Source organism: Eretmochelys imbricata, chromosome 5 (assembly GCF_965152235.1).
Source record: "Eretmochelys imbricata isolate rEreImb1 chromosome 5, rEreImb1.hap1, whole genome shotgun sequence".
In the NCBI taxonomy this organism is placed as follows: Eukaryota; Metazoa; Chordata; order Testudines; family Cheloniidae; genus Eretmochelys; species Eretmochelys imbricata.
Window position 1 is genome coordinate 5,969,347 of NC_135576.1, and position 27,500 is coordinate 5,996,846.

At 43.0% G+C, this 27,500-nt stretch overlaps 1 protein-coding gene across 6 annotated transcripts in view; it reads left to right on the plus strand.

Annotated features, from left to right (window-relative positions):
* Positions 1 to 27,500, plus strand: part of KIAA1328 (KIAA1328 ortholog) — a 296,694-nt gene that overhangs the window by 18,982 nt on the left and 250,212 nt on the right. For 4 of the 6 annotated variants that reach the window (XR_013346104.1, XM_077816624.1, XM_077816625.1 and 1 more), the window contains one exon: positions 11,609 to 11,724. Coding sequence is in view for 3 of the 6 variants with exons in the window: in XM_077816624.1 (XP_077672750.1) it covers positions 11,609 to 11,724 (116 nt within the window). In the remaining 3 variants the exon portion in view is untranslated. Of the gene's footprint in view, positions 1 to 11,608; positions 11,725 to 16,575; positions 19,249 to 27,500 lie in introns of those variants that run through there. The other 2 variants (XM_077816628.1, XM_077816627.1) reach the window with 2 other exon arrangements.

Here is a 27,500-nt window from a genome sequence, read left to right on the forward strand (position 1 = left end):
GGGATGTTGGCGGGGTGGGGCGGTGGTGGTTTCTGGCTGCAATGGGGCTCTGCAAGAAGGTCCAGGTGAAGGTAGTTGGGGCTCAGCAGGAAGGATGTCTGGGTGTTGGGGGCTCAGTGGGTTGGGGATCCAGGTGCAACTGGTTGGCTCTCGGTACGGAGCGGTTCCCAGGGCGGGTGGCTCATCAGGGTGCAGTGGAGTGGGGTTTGTTGGGGGTTCTGGGTGCGAGGGAGTGGGTGAGTCTCAGCAGGAGGGTCTGGGTATGAGGGGGTCTGGATGCACAGGGGTCGGGCAGATGGAGGAGCAGCTCCCTGTACAGTAATCCCTTCCCCTGTAGCTGAGGAGCGATGGGTGCAGGAAGCATGGGGGAGGGAAATTTGCAGAACTTTCTACAGCCGGGGGAGAAATCTGGAGGGGGTGTCTGACACAGCCCCGGATGCCATGCAGGGGAAGAGGAAGTCCTGTTCTGCCCAGCCCAGCTGGGACTAGCAGCTGAGCCCAGCACAGGATAGGAGCCACTAGTGGGGTCTTCCCCAGTCCTGTGCCCTGCCCCACAGTGATTTACCTCTCTGCCAGCTGCCCTGGCCACCCGACAGATATTGCTGGTCAGGGTTGCATGACTACTCTTGTGGCTTCCTTTTGGTTTCCCATCAGAAAGTCATTTTTCTGTGGGGAAGCAAAGAAATATGTGGGGGACATAAATTCTGTGTATGTGCAGTGGCATAGATTTCCTTCAGGAGTAGTATGCGTGTATTCCTTCCAGACTCTGCTGAAGATTAGCTAATATACTGAAGCATGGACGAGGATTATCTTTACCTTAGTTTGACTAAGTTCTAATGTTGTTAGATATAATATTATCCTGTCCTTTGGAAAAATTCCAGCTACAGTATTTGCTTCCAACCTGTGTTGCAGGGAATTTCAAGGGTTGACCACACGCTAGCTATTAGGGACTTGATGAAATTTAATTTTAAGACCGGGTTGAAAGAAGGAACTCAGATCCCTTCTAATCTTCTTTTCAAGGCTAAATAATTATTGTTTTTGCACTCTTCTGTCACTTGTAAGTCCTAGCCATCTCTTTGTCTTTTTCTGTACCTATACAAACTTTTTTACATCTTAAAGGGACATGAACTGGATTGAGTATTCCAAATGAAACTGGTCTGTCGGCTATGTCACATCTTCTGTATTTTATGTGCTTTTTAAATACATCCAATGCGCTGTTCGCTTTAACTAGAGAATCTGGACAGACTTGTCACTCCACTGTCCATAGTGACTGATGCTAGACATTCCAAAGGTTTTGCAGGCACTGTGTGGCTTTCTTTCATGTTCCAGCTGGGGCTCTGCTCATTGCTGATTCCTTGAAGAATTTTAGAGCTGGGGTTAGTCATGGCTAAGTTACCAGAGTGCTTTGTGTACTGAGCAGTGCAAGTGGGGTATGATCATTGGGCTAGCTGCTCCATGGGTGTTTCAAAAACACCCAGAGGTTCCCATATACTCAGGCAGCTGCTTCTGGCTTACTGATGCAAGTGGCACAACTATACCAGCAGGAGGAAGTTAATCCATTACTCTCCACAAAGACCTATTAGCCAGAGAAGATGTTCATTGACCTCACACTGATGCAGGCTCTCCAGAGCAGTGATGAGGAGAGGGCAACACACAGGATCCACACACTCTCACTCCTTGATAGGGTCACAACTGCCCTGGATCCTTCCAGAGGAACAGTAGGAGATATCATAGAATATCCGGGTTGGAAGGGACCTCAGGACGTCATCTAGTCCAAACCCCGGCTCAAAGCAGGACCAGTCCCCAACTAAATCATCCCAGCCTGGGCTTTGTTAAACCTATCCTTAAAAACCTCAAAGGAAGGCGATTGTACCATCTCCCTAGGTAATGCATTCCAGTGCTTCACCACCCTCCTAGTGAAAAAGTTTTTCCTAATATCCAACCTAAACCTCCCCCACTGCAACTTGACACCATTACTCCTTGTTCTGTCATCTGCTACCACTGAGAACAGTCTAAATCCATCCTCTTTGGAACTTCCTTTCAGGTAGTTGAAAGCAACTATCAAATGCCCCCTCATTCTTCTCTTCCGCAGGCGAAACAATCCCAATTCCCTCAGCCTCTCCTCATAAGTCATGTGTTCCAGTCCCCTAATCATTTTTGTTGCCCTCCACTGGATGCTTTCCAGTTTTTCCACATCCTTCTTGTAGTGTGGGGCCCAAAACTGGACACAGTACTCCAGATGAGGCCTCATCGATGTCGAAGAGAGGGGAACGATCACGTCCCTCGATCTGCTGGCAATGCCCCTACTTATACAGCCCAAAATGCTGTTAGCCTTCTTGGCAACAAGGGGACACTGACTCATATCCAGCTTCTTGTCCACTGTAACCCCTAGGTCCTTTTTTGCAGAACTGCTGCCTAGCCATTCGGTCCCTAGTCTGTAGTGGTGCATGGGGTTCTTCCGTCCTAAGTGCAGGACTCTGCACTTGTCCTTGTTGAACCTCATCAGATTTCTTTTGGCCCAATCCTCTAATATGTCTAGGTCCCTCTGTATCCTATCCCTACCCTCCAGCATATCTACCACTCCTCCCAGTTTAGTGTCATCTGCTAACTTGCTGAGGGTGCAGTCCATGCCATCCTCCAGATCATTAATGAAGATATTGAACAAAACTGGCCCCAGGACCGACCCTTGAGGCACGCCGCTTGATACCGGCTGCCAACTAGACATGGAGCCGTTGATCACTATCCATTGAGCCCAACGATCTAGCCAGCTTTCTATCCACCTTATAGTCCTTTCATCCAGCCCATACTACTTTAAGTTGCTGGCAAGAATACTGTGGGAGACCGTGTCAAAAGCTTTGCTAAAGTCAAGGAATAACATGTCCACCGCTTTGCCCTTATTCAAGGAGCCATTTATCTTGTCAGAGAAGGCAATTAGATTAGTCAGGCATGACTTGTCCTTGGTGAATCCATGCTGACTGTTCCTGATCACTTTCCTCTCCTCTGAGTGCTTCAGAATTGATTTCTTGAGGACCTGCTCCATGATTTGTCCAGGGACTGAGGTGAGACTGACTGGTCTGTAGTTCCCAGGATCCTCCTTCTTCCCTTTTTTAAAGATGGGCACTATATTATCTTTTTTCCAGTCATCCGGGACCTCCCCCAATTGTCACGAGTTTTCAAAGATAATGGCCAATGGCTCTGCAGTCACATCCGCCAACTCCTTTAGCATTCTTGGATGCAGCGCATCCAGTCCCATGGACTTGTGCTCGTCCAGCTTTTCTAAATAGCCCGAACCACTTCTTTCTCAACAGAGAGCTGGTCACCTCCTCCCCATGCTGTGCTGTCCAGTGCAGTAGTCTGGGAGTTGACCTTGTTTGTGAAGACAGAGGCAAAAAAAGCATTGAGTACGTTAATTTTTTCCACATCCTCTGTCACTAGGTTGCCTCCCTCGTTCAGTAAGGGGCTCACACTTTTTTCTTGGCTTTCTTCTTATTACTAACATATCTGAAGAAACCCTTCTTGTTACGCTTAACATCTCTTGCTAGCTGCAACTCCAGGTGTGATTTGGCCTTCCTGATATCACTCCTGCATGCCCGAGCAATATTTTTATACTCTTCCCTGGTCATTTGTCCAATATTCCACTTCTTGTAAGCTTCTTTTTTGTATTTAAGATCAGCAAAGATTTCACTGTTAAGCCAAGCTTTACTATTCTTTCATATTTACTATTCTTTCTACACATCGGGATGGTTTGTCCCTGTAACCTCAATAAGGATTCTTTAATATACAGCCAGGTCTCCTTGACTCCTTTCCCCCTCATGTTATTCTCCCAGGGGATCCTGCCCATCAGTTCCCTGAGGGAGTCAAAGTCTGCTTTTCTGAAGTCCAGAATTCGTATTCTGCTGCTCTCCTTTCTTCCTTGTGTCAGGATCCTGAACTCGACCATCTCATGGTCACTGCCTCCCAGGTTCCCATCCGATTTTGCTTCCCCTTCTAATTCTTCCCGGTTTGTGAGCAGCAGGTCAAGAAGAGCTCTGCCCCTAGTTGGTTCATCCAGCACTTGCACCAGGAAATTGTCCCCTACACTTTCCAAAAACTTCTTGGATTGTCTATGCACCGCTGTATTGCTCTCCCAGCAGATATCAGGGTGGTTGAAGTCTCCCATGAGAACCAGGGCGTGCGGTCTAGTAACTTCCGTGAGTTCCCGGAAGAAAGCCTTGTCCACCTCATCCACCTGGGCTGGTGGTCTATAGCAGACTCCCACCATGACATCACCCTTGTTGCTCACACTTCTAAACTTAATCCAGAGACTCTCAGGTTTTTCTGCAGTTTCATACTGGAGCTCTGAGCAGTCATACTGCTCTCTTACTTACAATGCAACTCCCCCACCTTTTCTGTCCTTCCTGTCCTTCCTGAACAGCTTATATCCATCCATCCATCACAGTACTCCAGTCATGTGATTTATCCCACCAAGTCTCTGTTATTCCAATCAGGATCAGCCAGCTATCTGTCCCGCACTGCCTCTGAGACTTCCTAAGTAGAGTAGCGGGAGTGGCCACACAATACACTTGACCGAAACATGTTTTTGTAACTAATATGAGAGTCTTGAGGGCCCACTCTCCTTCAATATCTGGCATAGTGGATGGGGGGTTGTAACCTGTGAGGACTCTCAGGATGGTCAGCTTCCATGAATAGGGAGCATCCTCACTAAGAATATGGTATGTGTGACACCAAGCGGTAGTTCACAGCTGTGGTAGCAAGATTTGCTGATTCCTGTCTTTACCCTCACCCTGCAATTTCTTCCTCCCTGCCTTGACATTTTGTGTGTGGAGCCAAGGAATTCAGTTGTATTTTGGGTGTGTAGAAGTATCAATAAGATATATATCTATATATATACCATGTGTTAGGATATAGATATGCAGGCCTGTCTGTAAAGGCCTATACTCTAATTTAGGTGTATTCTTATCACTTAGCTAGTTTTAGAGGTATAAAAGAGAGAATCCAAGTCACCTGTCTGACTGTATAAGGCCTTTGGCTAAACAGCAGAGGCAGCCATAAGCTGGGAAGTGAACGGTCACATCCTCACATTCCAAACTAGTCACATTAAAAGAAGGTGCTATTGGGCTGTTAGGCACTATCAGGACAGGACTGTATTCCTATCACCTCCAGAGAAAGGGAAGTGCCTAGAAAATGTAAAAGGAAACTTAGTTTGATAGCATCCTGTCTGGCAAGAACTCACTTATCAATAGCTGGGATGTGAAATCCTCATTTGTGTTGTTCTATCATTGTAGTCCCCATTTCCCCATTGTTTGTCTGTATAATCTCTGTCTGGTTCTGTGATTGTTTCTGTCTGCTGTATAATTAATTTTGCTGGATGTAAACTAATTAAGGTGGTGGGATATAATTGGTTAAATAATCATGTTACAATATGTTAGGATTGGTTAGTTAAATTTCAGGAAAATGATTGGTTAAGGTATAGCTAAGCAGAACTCAAGTTTTACTATATAGTCTGCAGTCAATCAGGAAGTGGGGGGGGGGAAATGCGGGGTGGGGAATTGGAATCATGTTTTGCTAAGTGGGGAATGGGGGTGGGGAAATTGGAATCATGTTTTGCTAAGGGGGGTGAATGGGAACAGGGACACAGGTGTAAGGCTCTGTGGTGTCAGAGCTGGGAAGGAGGATACTAAGGAAGGAAACTGAAATCATGCTTGCTGGAAGTTCACCCCAATAAACATCGAATTGTTTGCACCTTTGGACTTCGGGTATTGTTGCTCTCTGTTCATGCGAGAAGGACCAGGGAAGTAAGTGGGTGAAGGAATAAGCCCCTAACACCATGCAGACTCATTCATTAGCAGTCCTACTCCTCACAGCACTGGGAGGACAAGTACCTTTGTTTGTCTTCTCTCAGTTGACAGAGGGTACCCCTAGAAAATCAAGCCCCTCACCCTTTATTAAATCTTCAATTAAAGGCAGAGCACTGGTATAGTAGTGCCCCCAGACACAAGTTTCCAGAGGCCATTTGGCCATCTCAAAATGAGATTGAGGTGTCTGCATCTAACTGGAAGTACATTACTATACGCCCCTGAAAAGGGTGACCGGACATTCCTGTGTGTGCATAGCATTGTCACAGAATGTAGAATGCCCTTGCCTGACTTGGCAGATACTGTATAATGGAATTCATGTCCTCAGTCAATGAGAGTGAAGGAGCTCAGAATGGAGTTTGCTGTGCCTGTGGGCTAAGGAACAGCTTGAGGATGAAATCTTTATTAGGGGACATGAGGATTCCTAGCTGGGGGAACAGCGTAGCCGAGTCTGAGATATTCATCTGCTTTCTCCATGTGGTTCACCAAGCATGTGGATTGGGTGATTGGGTGTGGATATCTTGGCTCTAAAACCAGAGATGCTATATGTAGTAGAGAGAAAGACAGCCTGGAGCACTGGGCCTGGTGCAAGACCTGTTCCTGTGAATCAAAGTCAGGCGACATATTAAAGCAGATGCTTACGAGTTTACTGTCTGGTACATGAACTTAGCAAAGGTACTGCTAGCGTTGCTAAAACACAGGCACTCCCAAGAAGTACTAGACACTGGGTAAGTACGTGAACCCATTCCAAAAGATTAGCACAGGTACCTCCTGACCTGGCACAGGATATGAGGGTTTGACAGAAGTGATGAATAGACACGGCTTAAATTCTCATAGATTGTTTCCCGGAGGGCCCCCCAACCCCACCAACATGCTATAAAAACTCCAGGGCCCAGCGTGGGGAGGGAGGGGGAACTTGGGGCTCCAGCCTTCAGCCTTCAACTGCTGGGCTGGCAGTGGGGGGATGCTCGTGGCTTCCGCCCTGCAGGGCGGCAGACGTCTGGGCTTCAGCTGCGGGGTGGGGGGGCGAGGCTCCACTGCTCGGGGATTCAGCCCTGCTGGGGTGCACTGGCGCTCCACTCCAGACAGCTCCGGCTGAACTTAAGCCCTGTGAATAGGGATGTTTTGCCCAAGACATCAGGAACAAGATACAAGGAGAGGTAACAAGCAGATGTTGTGAAACATGTAAAGTGGTATGTAAATTGTTTGTCTAGAAATCTTGGGGTACCTCGCCTTAACCCTTTGTGTGGCTGAGGGGACAGCAGAAATTCCCGCTGCTCCTTGCCACGGGGCACTCATATGTTAGTGTACCTGTAGCTCCTATGGGATGCTAGGACTGTGCCTTGAGGGCTATAAACCTGGCCGAGTGCCTTTGTCCCTGAACCGTGCCTGTGGTCTTTCTTTTATGAGTAACATCGAGGTCTGCTGAATTAGCAGGCTGCACATCTGCTTGTGCTGATAACACCGGAGCTCCAAGAACAGGAGCACTGAGCAGCTGTAACAGCTTAGCCGCCTGAAGAGTGTTACCGAGGCAACGACATTCCAGCCCTCTACACTTAAAAACAGTGTATCTCCCTGTGTTGACTCCTGGGTAAGAGAATAGAAACCTTGATTAAAGGGAATCTCTAGGGGACCCAAGAGGATATAGAAGGAAGTCTGAAGGGATCCACACTCATCAGTCCTCTGTATACACCTCAGTAGCAAGCACTGATAGTGACACAACTGGACTGTGGACCATAGAGCTACAGCAGCATGCAGGATAAGGTTTAATCAGTGTATGTGGTGTGGAGATGTTAACTGCTGGGGAGTGTTGCTGCAGTTGATTTGTGGACTTTGTAGGCATAGGTATGTTATGGGCATTAAGTTGTACACAGCTGTGTGGAGCTGCCTATCCAGTTCAGTACAGTGGTAGTATATTTGCTTTTGGGGTGGCCATTCCCAACTTGTTCATAAGAACATACAAATGGCCATACTGGGTCAGACCAATGGTCCATCTAGTCCAATATCCTGTCTTCCAGCAGTGGCCAACGTTAGATGCCTCAGAGGGAATTAACAGAATAGGGCAATTTTTTGAGTGATCCGTCCCCCTGTCATCCAGTTCCAGCTTCTGGCAGTCAAAGGTTTCGGGACTCCTAGAGCATGGGGTTGTGCCCGTGACCACCCTGGAAAATAGCCATTGACGGACCTATCCTCCATGAACTTATCTAATTCTTTTTTTCATATCCCCAGCTCATCTGACTGCACATGGTGATGTTCTGACATCACAGGGAGTGTCTGCTTTGTCCTGTAGGGCTGTCAGGTGCTCTGCTGTCTTCTTTTCAGCTTGACTGCATAGACCGCTGCATTTGTCCTTTGTCTTCCCACTACCTACCATTGCCTTTAATTACACTGAGTTTGGCTAGTATTTGGCCCTTCAGCTGCTGTTTATTCAGGCCTGATATGTGTTCCTGGACTGCAGACCCAGCAGCGAGTTAGGAGTGGAGGTTACCTTCAAGATAGAGAGCTTATTTAACCACCTGTAAAGCTGTATTTTGCTTGGTGCCCCCTGGTTACCTTTCATCCCCACTGTGCAAGGAGAACCCTGCTCTGTCTTGTGCTACTGCCCCTTCTGCTGTCCTGTCTTGCTCAGGATGCTCTGATTGTCACTTTCAAAGCCAATCTCCTCCTTAAGACAAAAAGAAAAGGAGGACTTGTGGCACCCTAGAGACTAATCAATTTATTTGAGCATAAGCTGTAGCTCACAAAAGCTTATGCTCAAATAAATTGGTTGGTCTCTAAGGTGCCACAAGTCCTCCTTTTCTTTTTGTGGATACAGACTAACATGGCTGCTACTCTGAAATCTCTCCTTAAGACATTACTTCCTTGAGAGCTGTGGGCCCTGATCTTCCCGTCAGTGAAGTGAACAAAATAGATTGTGGCTGTACTAATTTGCTTTTGATGTCACATCCTTTCCTCCCATCCCATCTGTTGTCTATCTAGGTCTTAATTCTGCATGCATAAATCTTTCTGAAGAGTCAGACACTACACAAGCGTAAGGTTCTGTACAGGTGGATCCCTTTGCAGGGTCAAATCCATGGGTTTTTAAGCTCTTCAAAGCAGGGCTTTTGGGTAAAGTTTTCAAGAGGAATCTAGGCATTAAAGTCCCATTGAAAGTCAATGAGACATGGGCTTCTAAATCCCTTTTGAAAATAGGTCTTGAGACTTGGTCGCTTTTTGGTGCTCTTGAAAATGTTATCCTTTCTCTCTGTGCTGGACTGCCATGTGCCTGGCAAACTGTGAGCAGTACCTAAATGATGATAATTCCCACAAGCTCAGAAACCAGTCGGTGTCATCTTTCCAATTCCCAACTCCGTGTCTTTGTTCACATGACCCTGTCTGTATGGAATGTCTTTTCCTTATGGTTTGCCAAATTTCTGCCCTCTCTACATTCAAGTCCAGATGGGACAGGGACGGGGTGGGTGATAATAGGCGCTTATATAAGAAAAAGTCCCCCAAAATGGGACTGTCCCTTTAAAAACGGGACATCTGGTCACCCTACATTGTACTGTGTGTTAAATAAAAAGTGCAATGCAGCACATGAACACGATGAAGATAATACAAATAATAAAAGCACAGAATATAGAGATGGGCAAAACCCATTAGATTTGGTTCCTATCCTCTTTGGTCTGTACAGAATAATTCCCTACAGTGCATTTTCTAATGCTTTGTCCAGTTTGAATACTTCTGCTGTATATTGGTGTGGCCCTGTGCTCACATCTTTTTTTGGTGCTGCATCACCCTTGCAATTAGCAGATGACCATCCTCCTTTATATCCCCTCATGGCAAGTGCTGTCACCTTTTTTCCTCTTCTGTTCATTTTCTCATCCCCTTTTCTGCTCCCCCCCACCCCCCCATCTCATTTGTGTGTATAGTTGCTTTCCTTTCTATTGTTTTTCTTCTCCTCTCCTCCCTGTTTCCTACTTGCTGGAAAGCTACATGCTGCTTGGAGTGCAGGCATCTATTACTGGCTGTATGGAGCTAGGCCATGTGTGATACTGCAGCTGAAATGAGTGCTGTAGATTCAGAAAGAAGAAGCTAATACTGGTGAGATGCAAAAGCCTGAACCTAAAGTGATGTTTGCTCCTGTAGCTTGTTGCATTAGAGTTCTCGGTGGGAGCAGGGTTGGGTGATAGACATATGTTGTCTTATTCGAAGCCATAGGAGCAAATATTAATGGGACCTGGGGGTGAATTCAGGGTCATGTAGCTTTCTCCACATGCATTGCTTTCCTCCTCTGGTGTGTGCAGCCCCCATGTGAAACAGTCTTGTGGTGGATCTAGACTGGTGAACAGCACCATTGTGTAGAATTGTGTAGGACAAGAAAATGGGTATAGGCCCTCTGTTGGTGGAATGGTTTAACACCACAGTCATCTCTTGCTATGTATGATATAAAAAACTGTACTTAATGATTAGCTCTGGAGCCTCAGATTGCCCCACTGTAAAGGTGGTGTACATACAGGGTCAAATCATCCCCTTATACTTTTATTTTCTGGCCTTGGGTTTGGAGAGTAGGGATTTTGAGCTTTAGCATCAGCCCTGTTAGGTAGCTACTTCTCATTCTGTACAATCTTTGTTTGAGCTATGGTTAAGGTTGGGGGTTGGAGTCAGGCAGGTGTCTCTTGGCCAGGGAGTTCTGCCTCACCCCCACTGTGGATTTTCCTGTACTGGGGAATGCTGACCCAATCAACATTTTTGTGGGTGCTCCCTGGAATGTTGAAACCCCTTCACACCCCCTATGGGTGAGTTAGAGTGCTACATGGATGACTGAGTCTGTTCCTGATTTCCCTGCAGATCTTGGGACATCAGTGAGTCTGGTGACCTATGTCTTCCCATTTGTTCCAAGGAACAGGCCCTCCTTCTTGCCCCAAAACCACCTCCTCCAAGTAAAGTAAACTGAAACTTGGTCAGTTTCTTGGCTTTTTTACACATTGTGATTCAATCCCGTTATCTTCCTCATGGCAGCTATGGGTCTGAACATTGGTAAAACACTTCGAGATCCTTCAATGAAAGGAACTATGGAAGTGAAGAGCATTAACTATGTTGTTTAACTGTCTAAAGCAAATAGCATTTTTTGGAGAGCTTTTACAGAGCCAAGATTTCCAAGTCATATTTTTAGTATAGGTAGGAGTTGTTTGGGGATAGTCTATGGGTAATAATCTTCAGCCTACACGATGCCAGAATAATTTGGGTGTTTTCCCCTTCTCTTTGGAGTTCACTTTGAAATGAAAAATAAATTATGATTGTAAACCTTGCTTATGTTGTCATGTTTTAATTGCTGTCCGGTTATTTATATCAAGCAACAAGATACAAGGCCTCAGGGCCGATACAAAAACAATTGCTCATGTATTAATACCTAAACATTTGGTAGAAGAAAATCTGGTTTCTATAAAAACTTTTTCTTTGGTGAAAAGATGTGCAAACAAACAATGTTTTGCTTGTAAAATTAGAAATGGAAATATGTTCTTAAACTCTTTGTCTTGGGCCCTGATCCTACAACTGGAGCTGTATGGGTAGGCTCCTTATTCTTGTATGGACCTTAGTATGGCTCCATTATGGTCACAAGAGTCAGTCTGCACAGATCTAATTGCACAAAGCTTTGGGTCCTTGCTTGGTAGTTTCCGTGCGGTCCTCCATTGGAAATTAGGCACTGAGGTCATGGTCATGAATTTTATTTCACTCTGACAGGGCAGTTGGTCTCTCTTTAATCGTTTCAGGATAAGTGAGGAAAAGGAAGAGACAGAGGAGCGACTGAGAGCAGAACAGGAGTCATTTGAGAAGAAGATCAGACAGCTAGAGGAGCAGAATGAACTTATCATCAAGGAAAGGGAAGATATCCTTTTTTAAAAAAACCCAAAACAACGTGTGGTGGGATTCACTGTCTGAAATAACAAGTGAACTGCAGAGAGATAATTGTTCTAATTTATAGCAGGGAATAAATCTGCATGTGCTGCCATTCAAAAGCAATCAGAGATGACTTGTCAGCATGTGCTGCTACTTCATTTGAGCTTGAAACTGCCGCCCAGCTGTTCCAGTGATGTTATTTTGCTGTGAAATAGATATTTGTCAACTACAAATGGCAATAAGGAGTTTATGCATTAAAATATGGTTACAGATTTTTTTCACTTAATCCTGTTAGACGGTTGTAATTGCGGTCTAAAGCTCCTTTCACATGGCTTTCCACTACTTTCAGTGTCCAGAGACAGGATTTACGCTGAAGGCATTAAAATAAAATAAACCTTGAGATCCGGGGTTTGGCCAGCTCATACTGGGAGAGGTTCACAAAGCAGTATTAATGGAACCAAACATTTTAAAAAAAAGAGTAATGGATCCAAATTATGTAGTTTAGACCCATATTAAAAATTGAAAAACATGTTTGGGTCCCAATGCTGGACTGTGATCTGCACAGATCCATGCACTGGGGTCCACTTGCATGGATCAGATTGCAGGATCAGGGCCTTGGTTTATAACTAGGTTGAGCATACCAGGGACCTCTGAAATATGTTGGAGCCTTGGTCTGTCTTGTATTCAGTCGCCCAAATCCTGGTTCTTAGACTGCTGTCTTTCTACTTTAAACCTTCAGAAGGCTAACGAACAATCCCAACAGGGAACACAAGAGAGGGTTTGTTTAATACAGTGGCATTAATTTTCATAAAAGAAACTGTTCACTCTACTGCTGAATGATATACAGGCTGACAAGATTTGCTGACTATGATGTAGGTGCTGAGAAATATCAAGGCACATGTTTCTGCCACAAAATACAACAAATTTGCAAAGACTATTCTAACTTCAGACTTGGCTTCAGTGGGACCACAGTTTGTACTTTTGCATTGATTTCAGTAGGATCAGGATTTTGTGGTAGAGTGTTCTAGTTCTTGGGTCTTAATGTGCTTATGAATTTAAGTGAGATGCACGCTCTGTGGGAATATTATCTAGATTGGTGAATATGTACATGTAACTTCCATTAATGCTAATGACTGTTAGTCACTGGGAAGGAAATATACCCCTTCTATAGTTTTTTGCTTTGTTTTTTTTACCTTTATCAGAGATGGGTTGTTCAAGCATAAACATCTTTTTGGAGAAGTCTGGCAAAGATGGCAGAATGTTAATACATGCAGTTTCATACTGTATAAAACTATAAAACCTATGAACATAAAACAAGGATAATTTAAACCAATATAATTTTAACTATGGGAACAGTTATCCATCATACATGAATGATTCAAAATCTTTCACATAACTCCGATCAGTTAATTTCATAACTCTTGAAGTCTGTTCCAGTGCCTAGGAGCTGTATAAAAGACTTACTGAAGTTGAATACAAATTCTTGCTATTTGACAAATAAAGCGATACCACTTCAAGTTCTGTTCAAATGCACAGGGAATTTATTTGCCTAGATGGTACCAGGAATATAATAATTTAAAGAGAACCTCTGAAGGCTGGTAGACTCAAAATTTGACCTACCTTGTTCTTTTTTTAGAAAACTTAATGTAATTAGCTCTGTATTAACAAACCATTGTATTCAGCTGAGCACTTAGAAGTGTCCTACAATAGCAAACTAATCTCTCTAGTCTGTGAGAGGCAAATATCAAACGAGCTATAGTTTCAGCCTTCCCTGGGGTTTATTTGAATATCAGAAAGAAACTACTGTGGAACTTGCACATTGTCTTATATTTCTCTTTATAGAGAAGTGTCTTTATTTCCTTAAAAGCAATAACTAGCTCAATGAGGATGTACTTTACTGTGTACTTAATGGCCCAATTCTAAGGTGTAGAACTTCAGAAGGAGTTCTGAAGGACCAGGCTGTCCGAGCACTGGTGTGTAAATGAGCCAGATTCTATTTTGACTCAGGGTTGCATGCAAGAAGCTGAAGGGGAATTCACACTGAATTATGGAGTTACACAGAATTTTGTATTGAGCTTTGAGCAGTTTCTCAGATAGGGAGAAATGAACTTATGTCTTTATTAGAATCTGGTTCGAACCAGTCTCATGACTGATCACTGCTGTTTGGTTAGAGAACCATACAAATCAAAACCTATGAAAACATAAGACTAAAAGCTTTTTCTACATACTTAGTGGCCAAGGCTTGAAAACACACTTCAGTTGAGTACTTTCCATTGGTGAATAAAATTGAACAGATGACAGCCCTGCCCAGTGCTCTGTATGAATCATTGGCAGAGTGAGACATAAAGTTTTCAATCATAAGAGGGTCCATACTGTAGTCAGGACTGGTAGCACCACCTATTTTTAAGGTGGTCTGGCACTACCCTTTATAAAACCCTCTTTTCAGTTGCTTATAGCTTTGCCAAACTATTTCTTTCTCTTCCTTTCAAAAGCTGGAGAGGAGGTGGCCTGATTTTCCCCACTAAGACACTGCTGCTGTCCCAGTTGGGGAACATGTCCCCTCCCCTGATCTTTGAGACTTCGTTGTAATCTTTTAGATAGAAGTCTGGTAAATGTTCAAGTCGTATGAAGCAGATACTTGCTATTAGTAATTTAAGGCCCAAATATGACCTACTTCCAGACACTGGGGAAATAGCCTCTGTATTGTAAATATCTTTTTAAAGACAACTATTTCTCCTAAAGATGCCCAGTGATGGGCACCTTTGAAAAATGTGCAATAATAATTGCCATTAAGAAATAAGTGGCAGTATTATTGCAATTCTTATTAAACCAATGTTTGTTGCTCTGTGGCCTCTCTTGCTGGCTCAGCTGCAGCAGATAAAATTTGCTTTTTCCTTTGATGATGTTAAGGCATAAACATGAGGCAAACCAACCTCAAGATTTTTGTGGGGGTGAGGACTGGAATCAACATTCCTCAAATGAGGGAAGGGGAGAGGAAGAGGCTTTGAAAAATGAAACTTCTTCTGGTTCTAGACTGTAGGAAGAAAATTGTTTGACAAGAACTCTTATTCCCTGCTCAAATGATCAGTGTTTCGAGGAAAAAATGGTTTCGTGGTGGATGCTAAGTTTCCAGACTGAACAACTCCTTTCCCCTTTTCCTTTATTCAAAATATTTTTTGCCCATCAACCCTATAGACCTCTGTTAAAATTTTTACATTGGGAGTGTACCTGGATTTTTTTACTTCTCTCAAATTATGATAGAACATGATCTGTTGATTTGAAGCAGCAGTCAAGTTTACATAACAAATCCTTGTCCATATTAATTCAGCTAATCTATGATTTATCTCTAGTGCTGTGCGGGTATGGTTTTTAACACTAATTGACTAAGGCTATTTTTTCTTACTGATTGGTTTCACAAAAGTTTAACAAGTACTTTACTATCAATATTACATTGTTAAGGAAACATTCTTTTAGGAAAGGTGAGATTATAGAGTACTAACTTGCTGAAAGGATGAATAGATTTGCTTCTTATGTGGAATCATCTGGAAAACCTTTTGATTTCTAATATAATCACAAAACTATGCATTTCTATAGCTCTTGTATGAAAAGCACTAAATTATCTGCCCAACACCTCCGGAATGTAGGATTAGCCCCAATTTTCCAAAGGAACATCATAAAGTTAAGTGACTTGCTCAATGCCATTCACTTAGTTGGTGTGAAGAGCGAGAATCAGTGTTGAGGGTTTTCTGATCCTACCCTGCATTGTGCTTCTCTAAATCTCACAGAATCCACCTTCATTTTTAAGATAAAAGGCAAATAAATTGACTTTTACCCTCCATTTCCCCAGCCCTGTTTCGGATGATCCCATATATAGAATTGTGTGTTGCTGCCAACCAAGAAACAGAGGATAATGAAGAGGGAGCCCTTACATAGACGCCTCTGCCAACCCACATAATTTTTTGTGTTTTGGGGCCTAGTTATCACACACTTATGCATGCAATTGCATTCCTAATTTGCATGCTCCATTACTACTACAGGAAATGGTCAGAGGTGCACATGACTGTTTATGAAATTACCTGATTTGAGTGCACAGCTGTGGTAAGCGCACATGCATCTATCTGACAGTTGTACCCTCTATCTCTCCTTCCTAAAGTTCATACCTAAGTTCTATTTCATGTCTCTTTTCCCCACCTCTGTCTGGCCTTTCAGGAAAGAGATGAAAGGCAAGAAGGAAAAGACTTGAAACAGAAGAGACTCTGCTTTTTGCAGGAGTTCACTGGGAGCTGCTGGGTACTCAGCACTTCTGAAAGTCAGGCTGATTATTTATGTATCAAATAAGGATTTAGAAACCTAACCTCAGGCACCAATTTTTGAAAATCTTGGCCTTTGGCTGTAACTTTAACTGTATGGAATTCAAAAGAAATCTCTAATATTGGACCTCACCCTAACATAAATCACTTTTTTGAGCTATGTTACAGAGCTTATTTGATGAATGGATGCCTTTTCAGCACTTCAGAGTGAATTTCCCCCACTGGTTATGAGAAATTGTTTAAAGAGGGGTATCTCAGAGAAAAAACTGATGTCAAGGTTTTTGTTACTCTTTGTCTAGGTCTAATAATACTGAAGTTCAAATCCACTGTTGCAGAATGACTGGAAATTAATAACTTTTTCCTCATTTCTATTTTTCAGTTTAAGGGAACTGAGTGGCCATAGCTTATAATGTTCAGTGCTGATTGATATTTTTTTTTGTTTCCTTGCTTTCTAATGTATGGATACATGCTACAGTGATATAAGGTGTTTGATGCTGGGAAGAGGATGTTGGGGGGTGGGGGAGAAGGGGGAAGAGCAGAAACAATGACAAATTAGTAACTCGGCATTCTCTATCATTCATAGTGCCTCAGTCTTTGAAGGTCCTTCCCTCAGTGATATTATTGGCTACCCACTAGTAAATATTTCCAAGCAACCATTTTGGTCATTTGGATAAAAGCTCAGCATATTAAAAAGTCCCTGAATATTTATATGCTAGACCGTAATGACAGCACCAGTTAAATAATATATGTATTTAGGAACTTGTTATATGTATTTAGGAACTTCTTAAGTGTAGAAGAATCAGTCAAGGACTACTGGGTAAATAATACATTTTTGAAATTTTTATGAACTCCTAAACTAACACCAGGCACAACCTACATTAAAATAAGCGTTTAAACATATCAAAGCCTGTAAATTCATATAAAGCTGAATGTTTAGTCTTAATTAAATCCCTCTTGCTGATAGACTGCAAATAAATACTTTAGAACAAAAGGTGACCATATTGTCTGTCACTGGTGTTGCAATGTTTAGGATTAACCAGGGGAGTTAAAAGTCTGACTATCAGCTTTAACTATGTATAAATCAGAATTTTTAGAGTAAAATTTCAAAGCATTAGTCACGAAACACCCCACTGAAATCTGTGGGAGCTTTTGTTAACGTTCCAGATACAGATTTTGTTTGTGTGAATTGCCTTTTAAATTTATGGGTATGGTTTTGAGAAGAGAGAAACTGAGCTGTTGGCTTTGGGATTCAGACTGAAATTTTTGGGACAGTTTTGCTGGCTGTCTTCTGATGCAGGAGGAGGAACCCTCCCTTATCCAAAAGCCATGGCATAAGACTTCTTGGAATCTGCCTTGGCAAATGATGACTGCTGCTTGCTTTTTAACATTGGCCCCAGATTTCTTACACATTTCAGGCCATTTGTATATTAAGGTGATCCTTGAGGCTGAGGCTAGAATATTTTTGAGCCACTGTTTTGATGGCTGAAGACAATGAGTCATCATCCTGTAGTCACTGGTAGCGGCCCACAGGCTGCATAGTACTCTTCATATGAGATACCAGGAATCTGTCTTCATGCTGGGAGCTGAGTTGCATTTTGCACAGGTGTAATAGTCACCTACTCCAGTCATTTTTGCTTCTGAACGAAAAGCAAGATCCGGAGTGTGCCCATCTATAGATATTGTCTGAAAGCATCTGAGATAGACCCTTTGCTGTCAGGGCAGCAGTGAGATCCCAAGTCATCTGCAGTCCCCCTAAAGAATAAGCCTACATAGGTCAGATAAATTCATTCCACTCTGGAAAATCTGGTGTTTACTGAGGAGGACAATGCACTAACTGCCAATTTAACCATATCCACAGAAGTATGCAAACTAACCATGCTACTTAACTGGGTGGATTATTCCAACTATTCTTTTAATGTTGCTGAACCTTTTCAGGTGAAACATTGCTAGATTTAGAGCCGTGAGCTCCCAGAACATCTTTTCTGAGTTACGTTCTACTTGGTAACACTTGGCCCCACATGAAAACAATGACTGAGACCTCCTAAAAGGAGGCACAAATGGTAAATGAGATTAATTGCTGAAGTCTGTACTGTAAGAAATTGACTAGAAATGTGGATTCGGAGAGATTGACGTACTTTATTGTTCCAAACTCAATAAATTCCCTGTCCGCTTTAGGTCCTCAGCTGTAATGATCACATTGGGCTGACTCTGCTATTGGTGTTGCAGTCTCCCTGAACTATTTTGGAAAGTTTAAACATTTCTTGCGTGATTAAATGCACTTTCAATAAATCAATCCCATAATAATTGTTGTTCAGGAGAGTTCATTATTCAGTTTAGTGTTTTAAATTACTGTTCTTCTTTAAAGGAGTCTTCTGACGTAATGGCTTCAGCTAAATCCATTTGCCATACTCTGGCTTGTAATTACTTTAGATTTGAAGAATAAAATGAATGGCTTTATTATTAATCAGTAGCAATTTTCTCGCTGTTTTTAACCTTAGAATGGCCTTCGCTTGTGAAATAGTTTTAACGGTCTAGATGACAAAACACTTCCCCGCCCTCCCTTAGGACAGAGGGGTTCAGTGAAAGCAATGAGATCTGTTTTCTCCCAAACATTTGTCATAGTGATCGTAATTGTTACTGTGCGTGTTAGCCTTACAGGGTGAACAAATTAGTTTGATATTGTATGCTGTCATCCTCTTGGTCTCTTTCAGTGCCTTCCTGTCTGGTCTTTTGTCTTTTAAATTGTAAGTTCCTCAGGACAGGACCTGCCTCTCTGTCTTTAAAGTGGAGAGAGCATTGTCTGAAATGAATTGTAATATTTTTTTAACTTTGATCTAGTGGACTGTGTGATCTACCTGTACTTAAGAATAATCTTGTACCCTGTTAGCTCATGCCAGATGAAAAGAATAAGGGCTTGTATATATGGTGATTTTAAGCGCACCAAGCTTGGGTGTAAATCTACAATGCTCTAGCTTGTTGTGCATCTGTGGACCCTGCTACCGCATACTAAAAGATCTGTAGTATGCTTTGACCTACCACTCTTTGAAAGTCCACACAGCAAGCTAGTGTGCTGTAGATGTATACCCCACCTTGCTGCGTACTGTCTTGCCATATAGAGAAGCCCTAACTTACCAAGATTTTTTTCTCTTTCTACAGTGTGGGATTCTACAGTTGTCTGTAGTCTTGTTGACTTCGCACTTATGGTGAGAGATCCATAGCCTCATACAGCCACCTTTGGTACTAGAATGCAGCTTTGAACACAGATGAATTGCTCTGCTAGCATGAAGCACCATTTGATTTTAGTGGGGCTCTGCATGGGTGCAGCAGTCCTTTCACATACAGTCATTTGTAGGGCTGGAATCTTGTTCCGTGTCTGGCCTTAATTTTAAATATCGAGAGGCAATACAAACTAATGGGAAGACATTTCCAGCCTTGATGTGCTTATCATCATCTAGTGGGTGCCAGAATATCTAATTTTCTGAGGATGATTGGAAAATGAAGAGGGGATAACTGTGAAATGTTAGACACTGGATAAATCTCAGCTTTTAATGTCCAGAGGGGTTTTATAGCTTACACCTTGCTATGCTGACATTACTTTGTTTCCAGCTAGAACTGTGATGTTTGAACAAGAAAGTCAACAACTTTTTGAAAAACATTAGGGAAATAGAGCAACTAACCAAAGAAAATACACCATTTTCCTGAGAAGTCTTAATTCCAGTGTTCTCCAGGAGGTCATTAAAAGTATAAATGTAAAACTCTGGGTGGAATTTACCCAGACAGAAGAAAAGGAGTACTTGTGGCACCTTAGAGACTAACCAATTTATTTGAGCATAAGCTTTCGTGAGCTACAGCTCACTTCATCGGATGCATTGGATGTAGCTCACGAAAGCTAATGCTCAAATAAATTGGTTAGTCTCTAAGGTGCCACAGGTACTCCTTTTCTTTTTGCAAATACAGACTAACACGGCTGTTACTCTTCTGTCTGGTTTCAGAGTATCTCAGAACTCTACCATCTGTACTCTTGCCACTTAATTCTGTTTTCATTACACCTTCATGTTTTGGCTTTGAAAATAATAATTTTTATTCCATGTTCTTGTTTTTCAACTCACATACTAGAGCACATTTCAGTTTTTATAAATGCCTTTTTAATAGTGAAAATATTTTTTTATTGGTGGTAACACAGCTGCTGGCATTGTAAATATGTCGAAAGTTTTACATAAGGGTAGCCCTTCTTGGGACCAAAATTCCCCCAGGTTATAGCACAGGGAGTTCAGTTTTTGTAATAAAGATTACGTTGCTGAGAAGTTCCCCTCAAGGTCCCATGATGGTAATACCCCTATATTTTGTCTTTAAAGAAAACTGCTGAGAGGCAATGCTTTTTTCGGTGTGTGTCCCATTTTCATTAATGCATGGGAATTGATGGAGTTGCAGTGACTTGTAACAGTAATGAGTTCTAAACATAAGAATGCACTCCTTTCTAATAAGTGAGCACTGCTGGGGTTTAAAAGCGTACTAAATCAGTTGCTTTAGTATGAATTTATTAGTTTTTTTTCAGCATTAGCTTTAATAGTAGTTATTTACATAAGCGTACATCCCATTAACTGCCATCAGGGCTGGAAAACATGCTGAACTGTTCATATTTTCATATAATTATTGAACATAATGGTTTCATTTGCATTTCTAAACAGTGATGTTTCTGTCAGGCTTGGAAATAGTGTCTTTACGCAGTCCCTATTTCACATCCACTTATTTGACATCGTTAAATTTTATGCTAATGTGCTTCCCTAGAATATCATCAGTAGGACAGATGCTTGTGCTTTAATATACAAATCAGAGATGCTTTTCCCTCCCCCTTCCCTGAAGTGCAAAGGAAATTAAAAAAAGCATATCTGCACTTTTTAGATATAGTTTGTCTCACTCTAAATAGCTTTATGAAGTAAAACTTCATTCTCAACCTTAGCAGTCACTCTAAAATGTTTTTACAAATACCTTATTTAGGGAGGGTGAGGAATTTCATTTTCCTCGTGGAGGAGATAGTACCCACGAAGGGGACTACTTTGTATATCAACTCACTTTTGATGTATAAAGCAAGTTATCAATTTAAACAAACTTCACCGCCTTGGATTTACCTTCTGAATAATTGACCACCATTGAACAGAGGCTGCAGGATTGGAGAAGATGTCAGTTTCTGGATAGAAGACCAGGCAGCCAAAATGCCCACGGAATCCTCTCATCAATTTATTAGGTTTTTTAAAACACAAAGTTGTCGTAATCCTGTATGCGTTGGTGAAATCACCAGTTTAAGGGCTGTGGCTAATTAAAAGGTGGTGGTTACTCTTTATTACGTACTACGTTATTGGTGTCACATGTTTACTCAAGAAAAGTTCCTACCCCAAAGAGCATTGGGTCAGGCCCAAAGTTAAGACTGTAAAAGCAGGGGAAGATGACAGTGCAGGGAGGCTAGTGTCAATAATCATAACTAAATGATGAGAGGGGAGTTTCAGGGTAAAAGATCACTCTTTTTATTTTACTCTTTTAAAAACAAAACAAAACACTCCATATTTGTTCCCTGTGAGCTCCTTTCCTCTACCTCTGCATTGACCGTGGGTCTAGAAACCATGCTTCTGAAAGATGATGGCAGGTGCTCTTTGGTACAACCATAGTGTTTGGTTATGTTGATAGGAACAAATAAGTATCCAGCTATGCAGGACATTGCTAGGAGGCAGTATGGCCTCATGGAATGGGCACAGGAGTGGGAACTAGCAACTCCTGAGTTCCATTTCAAGCTCTGCCACTGAGTTATTGGTGTGACATTGGGCAATTTAATTCACTTCCTTCTTCCACAGATGGGGATAGGACTTACTTACCTTCCATGGCATAGTGAGGATTAATATTTGTATATTATTCTTATTCAGTGTTGGCACTTAACAAATCATGTGCTAGGCCCTGTACAAGACAAAGATAAAGAAATTCCACAATCCCCAAAAACTCAAACAAAAAAGCTAGGATACAGGGAAGATCAAAGAAGAGAATACATCAAACAGCTTTGTCATTGTCCTTGTTTTTTATACAGAACTGTCTCCCTTCTTGTGGAAATTGTAGAAGAAGTGATTATCAAGGAGGGAACTGAATACAGATGGGGTGGTGGGTTGGTGAACTGGAAAGGAAGAGGTATTTTATGTATAAGGAGCCATGTGGGCAAACTATGATGGTTATAGTGGGTGACATACACTGATGGGTTCTGGACTTGTGAGAACTTCTGTTGTTATTTATGTACAGTGAACACCTTGCTGGTTGCTTTGCAGACAAGTAGGGAGATAAGATCCCTCTCTGAAAGTGCTCGCAATATAGGACCTGATTCTATAAAGAGATCTGAGCACTACAAACATGCTAAGTACTGTGGCAACTGTTTTTTGGCAGCATAAAAGTACAGTCAGGAAAAAAAGAAAACCAAAAATACTAATCCACTTCTGTTCTTTTCACACTTTGTCCTCAAAATAGACTTCCAAAGAACCCCCAATTCTGAGCTGCAAATGAAGTAACTACTTTTTTGAGCTAACGGTTGCAGCAGGTTTATTAGAGCTGGCTCTTTGGAGCCAGGATACTCTGTTTAAGCTTTGGTTCTAGAATTAAAGTGAGATCATCCTACCAAGTGGGCTGTAAATTGACAAGTCTAGCTGTTAATTTCAGCTAGAGTACTGGGAAGTGTGAAGAGGGCATTTGCAGCATGCAAAAGAGACTGTTGTACTGCAGAGATTCTGAGCTGACCTGTTGTCAATTTATCATTTTAATCCTGGAAAGAGGGCTCTAGGTAATTGGCAAGTATCCTTATTTTAATATGCAGCCATAAAAAGGTAAAGTACTATGATTTTTAAGATCAGAAGATTAACATTTTGCCTTAAATAAAATATGATTAACTGGCACAGAATTAAAAGTAATAGAACTGAAATATTCAAACTGTGACTCTGAGGTGTCAGATTGTGCATAAGTGTGACAGTTTAACTGCTAAAGTGATTTAAAAATGAACTAGCTGAAGAATGTATATACAGAGTATTGAGGAATAAAATGTTATAGAACAATCATGACTATCAAAACTCACTCAAACACTCTCATTTTTAAAAGCCAGGGAATCAAAAGGTAAGGCTGTCTACATGGGGCTGCAACCTGTCTGTGCTGAGGCAGGTGCAGAAAAAGTGAAAGTCAGTGTGCTGTGTTGGCATCCCACACTATGATTTTAAGCCAGCCAGATCCTTTTTATTCCAAGCCAGAACTACTCTCTCATTCATCTACCTCCAGCAAAGGGAAAAAATGACTTACCCAGTAACTCTCATCTTCTTTCTATGGTCTGCAGAAAGGGAGGCTTCTCAGTATCCCAATACTGCTTCATTTCTGGAAGATGGGTGTGCACTTGGAGAGATGAAGCCACGCACTTGTTAGCATATGATTATTTAAGGTGTTGTGCAGCTCTGCTGTGAAATTTGATTCTGTAAAAATGGCACTGTAGGGTTGCATGTTTGTCACTCGTTGATTTCCATCTGTAATGTGCTTTTCTTACAAGTAAAAATAGGTTTTCTAACTACTACTCTTGCAAACTCAACATGGACTCTAAAAGACGAGCTGTCTTCTCATGAATGGCTGGAGATAAGGTTCTGCAGTCCCAATTAGGAATTCAATAAAACCTGTGTGATTTATTTTCAGTGGGTTTCTACAGGTGTAAGTTATTGAAGCTTAGTAAGCAATTCTGGTGATGCACAATACATCTCACACTTCCTCTTAACTGCTTATGTAACTTATGCCTGCTTGGTTTGGCACTCTGTCCTGTTCTAGTGGTGTTTAGATCAGCTAGAGATTGATCTTCAACAGGCTTGGCTGAGTGAGAAGTGTGCCTTGGCTCTGGCAGATTTAAATATCATAACTCCTGCTTTATGATTCAGAGGTCCCAGGTTTGATCCCAGTTGCTGACACCGAGTCTGTCAGTATTACAAAGGGGGAGGAGGGTTGTTCAGGATTTCAACTGGGGTGTCTCTAAAGCTCAGGATGTTCTTCCCCAACCAGGAAGAATATGTAACCCATCATAGAATATCAAGGTTGGAAGGGACCTCAGGAGGTCATCTAGTCCAACCCCCTGCTCAAAGCAGGACCAATCCCCAATTAAATCATCCCAGCCAGGGCTTTGTCAAGCCTGACCTTAAAAACTTCTAAGGAAGGAGATTCTACCACCTCTCTGGGTAACACATTCCAGTGTTTCACCACCCTCCTAGTGAAAAAGTTTTTCCTAATATCCAACCTAAACCTCCCCCACTGCAACTTGAGACCATTACTCCTTGTCCTGTCCTCTTCTACCACTGAGAATAGTCTAGAACCATCCTCTCTGGAACCACCTCTCAGGTAGTTGAAAGCAGCTATCAAATCCCCCCTCATTCTTCTCTTCTGCAGACTAAACAATCCCAGTTCCCTCAGCCTCTCCTCATAAGTCATGTGTTCCAGATCCCTAATAATTTTTGTTGCCCTTCGCTGGACTCTCTCCAATTTATCCACATCCTTCTTGTAGTGTGGGGCCCAAAACTGGACACAGTACTCCAGATGAGGCCTCACCAATGTCGAATAGAGGGGGACGATCACGTCCCTCGATCTGCTTGCTATGCCCCTACTTATACATCCCAAAATGCCATTGGCCTTCTTGGCAACAAGGGCACACTGCTGACTTATATCCAGCTTCTCGTCCACTGTAACCCCTAGATCCTTTTCTGCAGAACTGCTGCCTAGCCATTCGGTCCCTAGTCTGTAGCTGTGCATTGGGTTCTTCCGTCCTAAGTGCAGGACCCTGCACTTGTCCTTATTGAACCTCATCAGATTTCTTTTGGCCCAATCCTCGAATTTGTCTAGGTCCCTCTGTATCCTATCCCTGCCCTCCAGCGTATCTACCACTCCTCCCAGTTTAGTATCATCCGCAAATTTGCTGAGAGTGCAATCCACACCATCCTCCAGATCATTTATGAAGATATTGAACAAAACCAGCCCCAGGACCGACCCCTGGGGCATTCCACTTGACACCGGCTGCCAACTAGACATGGAGCCATTGGTCACTACCCGTTGAGCCCAACAATCTAGCCAGCTTTCTACCCACCTTATAGTGCATTCATCCAGCCCATACTTCCTTAACTTGCTGACAAGAATACTGTGGGAGACCGTGTCAAAAGCTTTGCTTTAAAGTCAAGAAACAATACATCCACTGCTTTCCCTGCATCCACAGAACCAGTAATCTCATCATAGAAGGCGATTAGATTAGTCAGGCATGACCTTCCCTTGGTGAATCCATGCTGACTGTTCCTGATCACTTTCCTCTCATGTAAGTACTTCAGGATTGATTCTTTGAGGACCTGCTCCATGATTTTTCCGGGGACTGAGGTGAGGCTGACTGGCCTGTAGTTCCCAGGATCCTCCTCCTTCCCTTTTTTAAAGATTGGCACTACATTAGCCTTTTTCCAGTCATCTGGGACTTCCCCCGTTCGCCACGAGTTTTCAAAGATAATGGCCAATGGCTCTGCAATCACAGCCGCCAGTTCCTTTAGCACTCTCGGATGCAACTTGTCCGGCCCCATGGACTTGTGCACGTCCAGCTTTTCTAAATAGTCCCTAACCACCTCTTTCTCCACAGAGGGCTGGCCATCTATTCCCCATGTTGTGATGCCCAGCGCAGCAGTCTGGGAGCTGACCTTGTTCGTGAAGACAGAGGCAAAAAAAGCATTGAGTACATTAGCTTTTTCCACATCCTCTGTCACTAGGTTGCCTCCCTCATGCATTAAGGGGCCCACACTTTCCTTGGCTTTCTTCTTGTTGCCAACATACCTGAAGAAACCCTTCTTGTTACTCTTGACATCTCTTGCTAGCTGCAGCTCCAGGTGCGATTTGGCCCTCCTGATTTCATTCCTACATGCTCGAGCAATATTTTTATACTCATCCCTGGTCATATGTCCAACCTTCCACTTCTTGTAAGCTTCTTTTTTATGTTTAAGATCCGCTAGGATTTCACCGTTAAGCCAAGCTGGTCGCCTGCCATATTTACTATTCTTTCAACTCATCGGGATGATTTGTCCCTGTAACCTCAACAGGGATTCCTTGAAATACAGCCAGCTCTCCTGGACTCCTTTCCCCTTCATGTTAGTCCCCCAGGGGATCCTACCCATCCGTTCCCTGAGGGAGTCGAAGTCTGCTTTCCTGAAGTCCAGGGTCCGTATCCTGCTGCTTACCTTTCTTCCCCGTGTCAGGATCCTGAACTCAACCAACTCATGGTCACTGCCTCCCAGATTCCCATCCACTTTTGCTTCCCCCACTAATTCTTCCCGGTTTGTGAGCAGCAGGTCAAGAAAAGCTCCCCCCCTAGTTGGCTCCTCTAGCACTTGCACCAGGAAATTGTCCCCTACGCTTTCCAAAAACTTCCTGGATTGTCTATGCACCGCTGTATTGCTCTCCCAGCAGATATCAGGAAAATTAAAGTCACCCATGAGAACCAGGGCGTGCGAACTAGTAGCTTCTGCGAGCTGCCGGAAGAAAGCCTCATCCACCTCATCCCCCTGGTCCGGTGGTCTCTAGCAGACTCCCACCACTACATCACTCTTGTTGCTCACGCTTCAAAACTTAATCCAGAGACACTCAGGTTTTTCTGCAGTTTCGTACCGGAGCTCTGAGCAGTCATACTGCTCCCTTACGTACAGTGCTACTCCCCCACCTTTTCTGCCCTGCCTGTCCTTCCTGAACAGTTTATAACCATCCATGACAGTACTCCAGTCATGTGAGTTATCCCACCAAGTCTGTTATTCCAATCACGTCATAATTCCTTGACATCACCAGGACCTCCAGTTCTCTCTGCTTGTTTCGAAGGCTTAGCGCATTCGTATATAAGCACTTGAGATAACCTGCTGATCGCCCCTCATTCTCAGTATGAGGCAGGAGCCCTCCCCTCACAGACATTCCTGCCTGTGCTTCCTCCCGGTATCCCGCTTTCCCACTTACCTCAGGGCTTTGGTCTCCTTCCCCCGGTGAACCTTGTTTAAAGCCCTCCTCACTAGGTTAGCCAGCCTGCTCGCAAAGATGCTCTTCCCTCTCTTCGTAAGGTGGAGCCCGTCTCTGTCCAGCACTCCTCCTTCATGGAACACCATCCCATGGTCAAAGAATCCAAAGCCTTCTCTCCGACACCACCTGCGTAGCCATTCGTTGACTTCCACGATTCGACGGCCCCTACCCATGCCTGCTTGATGTGGCAATCTTCCCCCTTCTAGTAGTGACTAGACCAGCTAGCAGTTGATGAGCATTCAACAGCCTTGGTTAAGAGAGCTGTCTTCGCTCAGATAGTAGAGATTCATGTATTAAGCTTCAGAGGTCCCAGGTTTGATCCCAGCCACTGACAGACTGTTACACTAACATGAGCATAAAAAAAAAAAAAGTAGTAAAAATG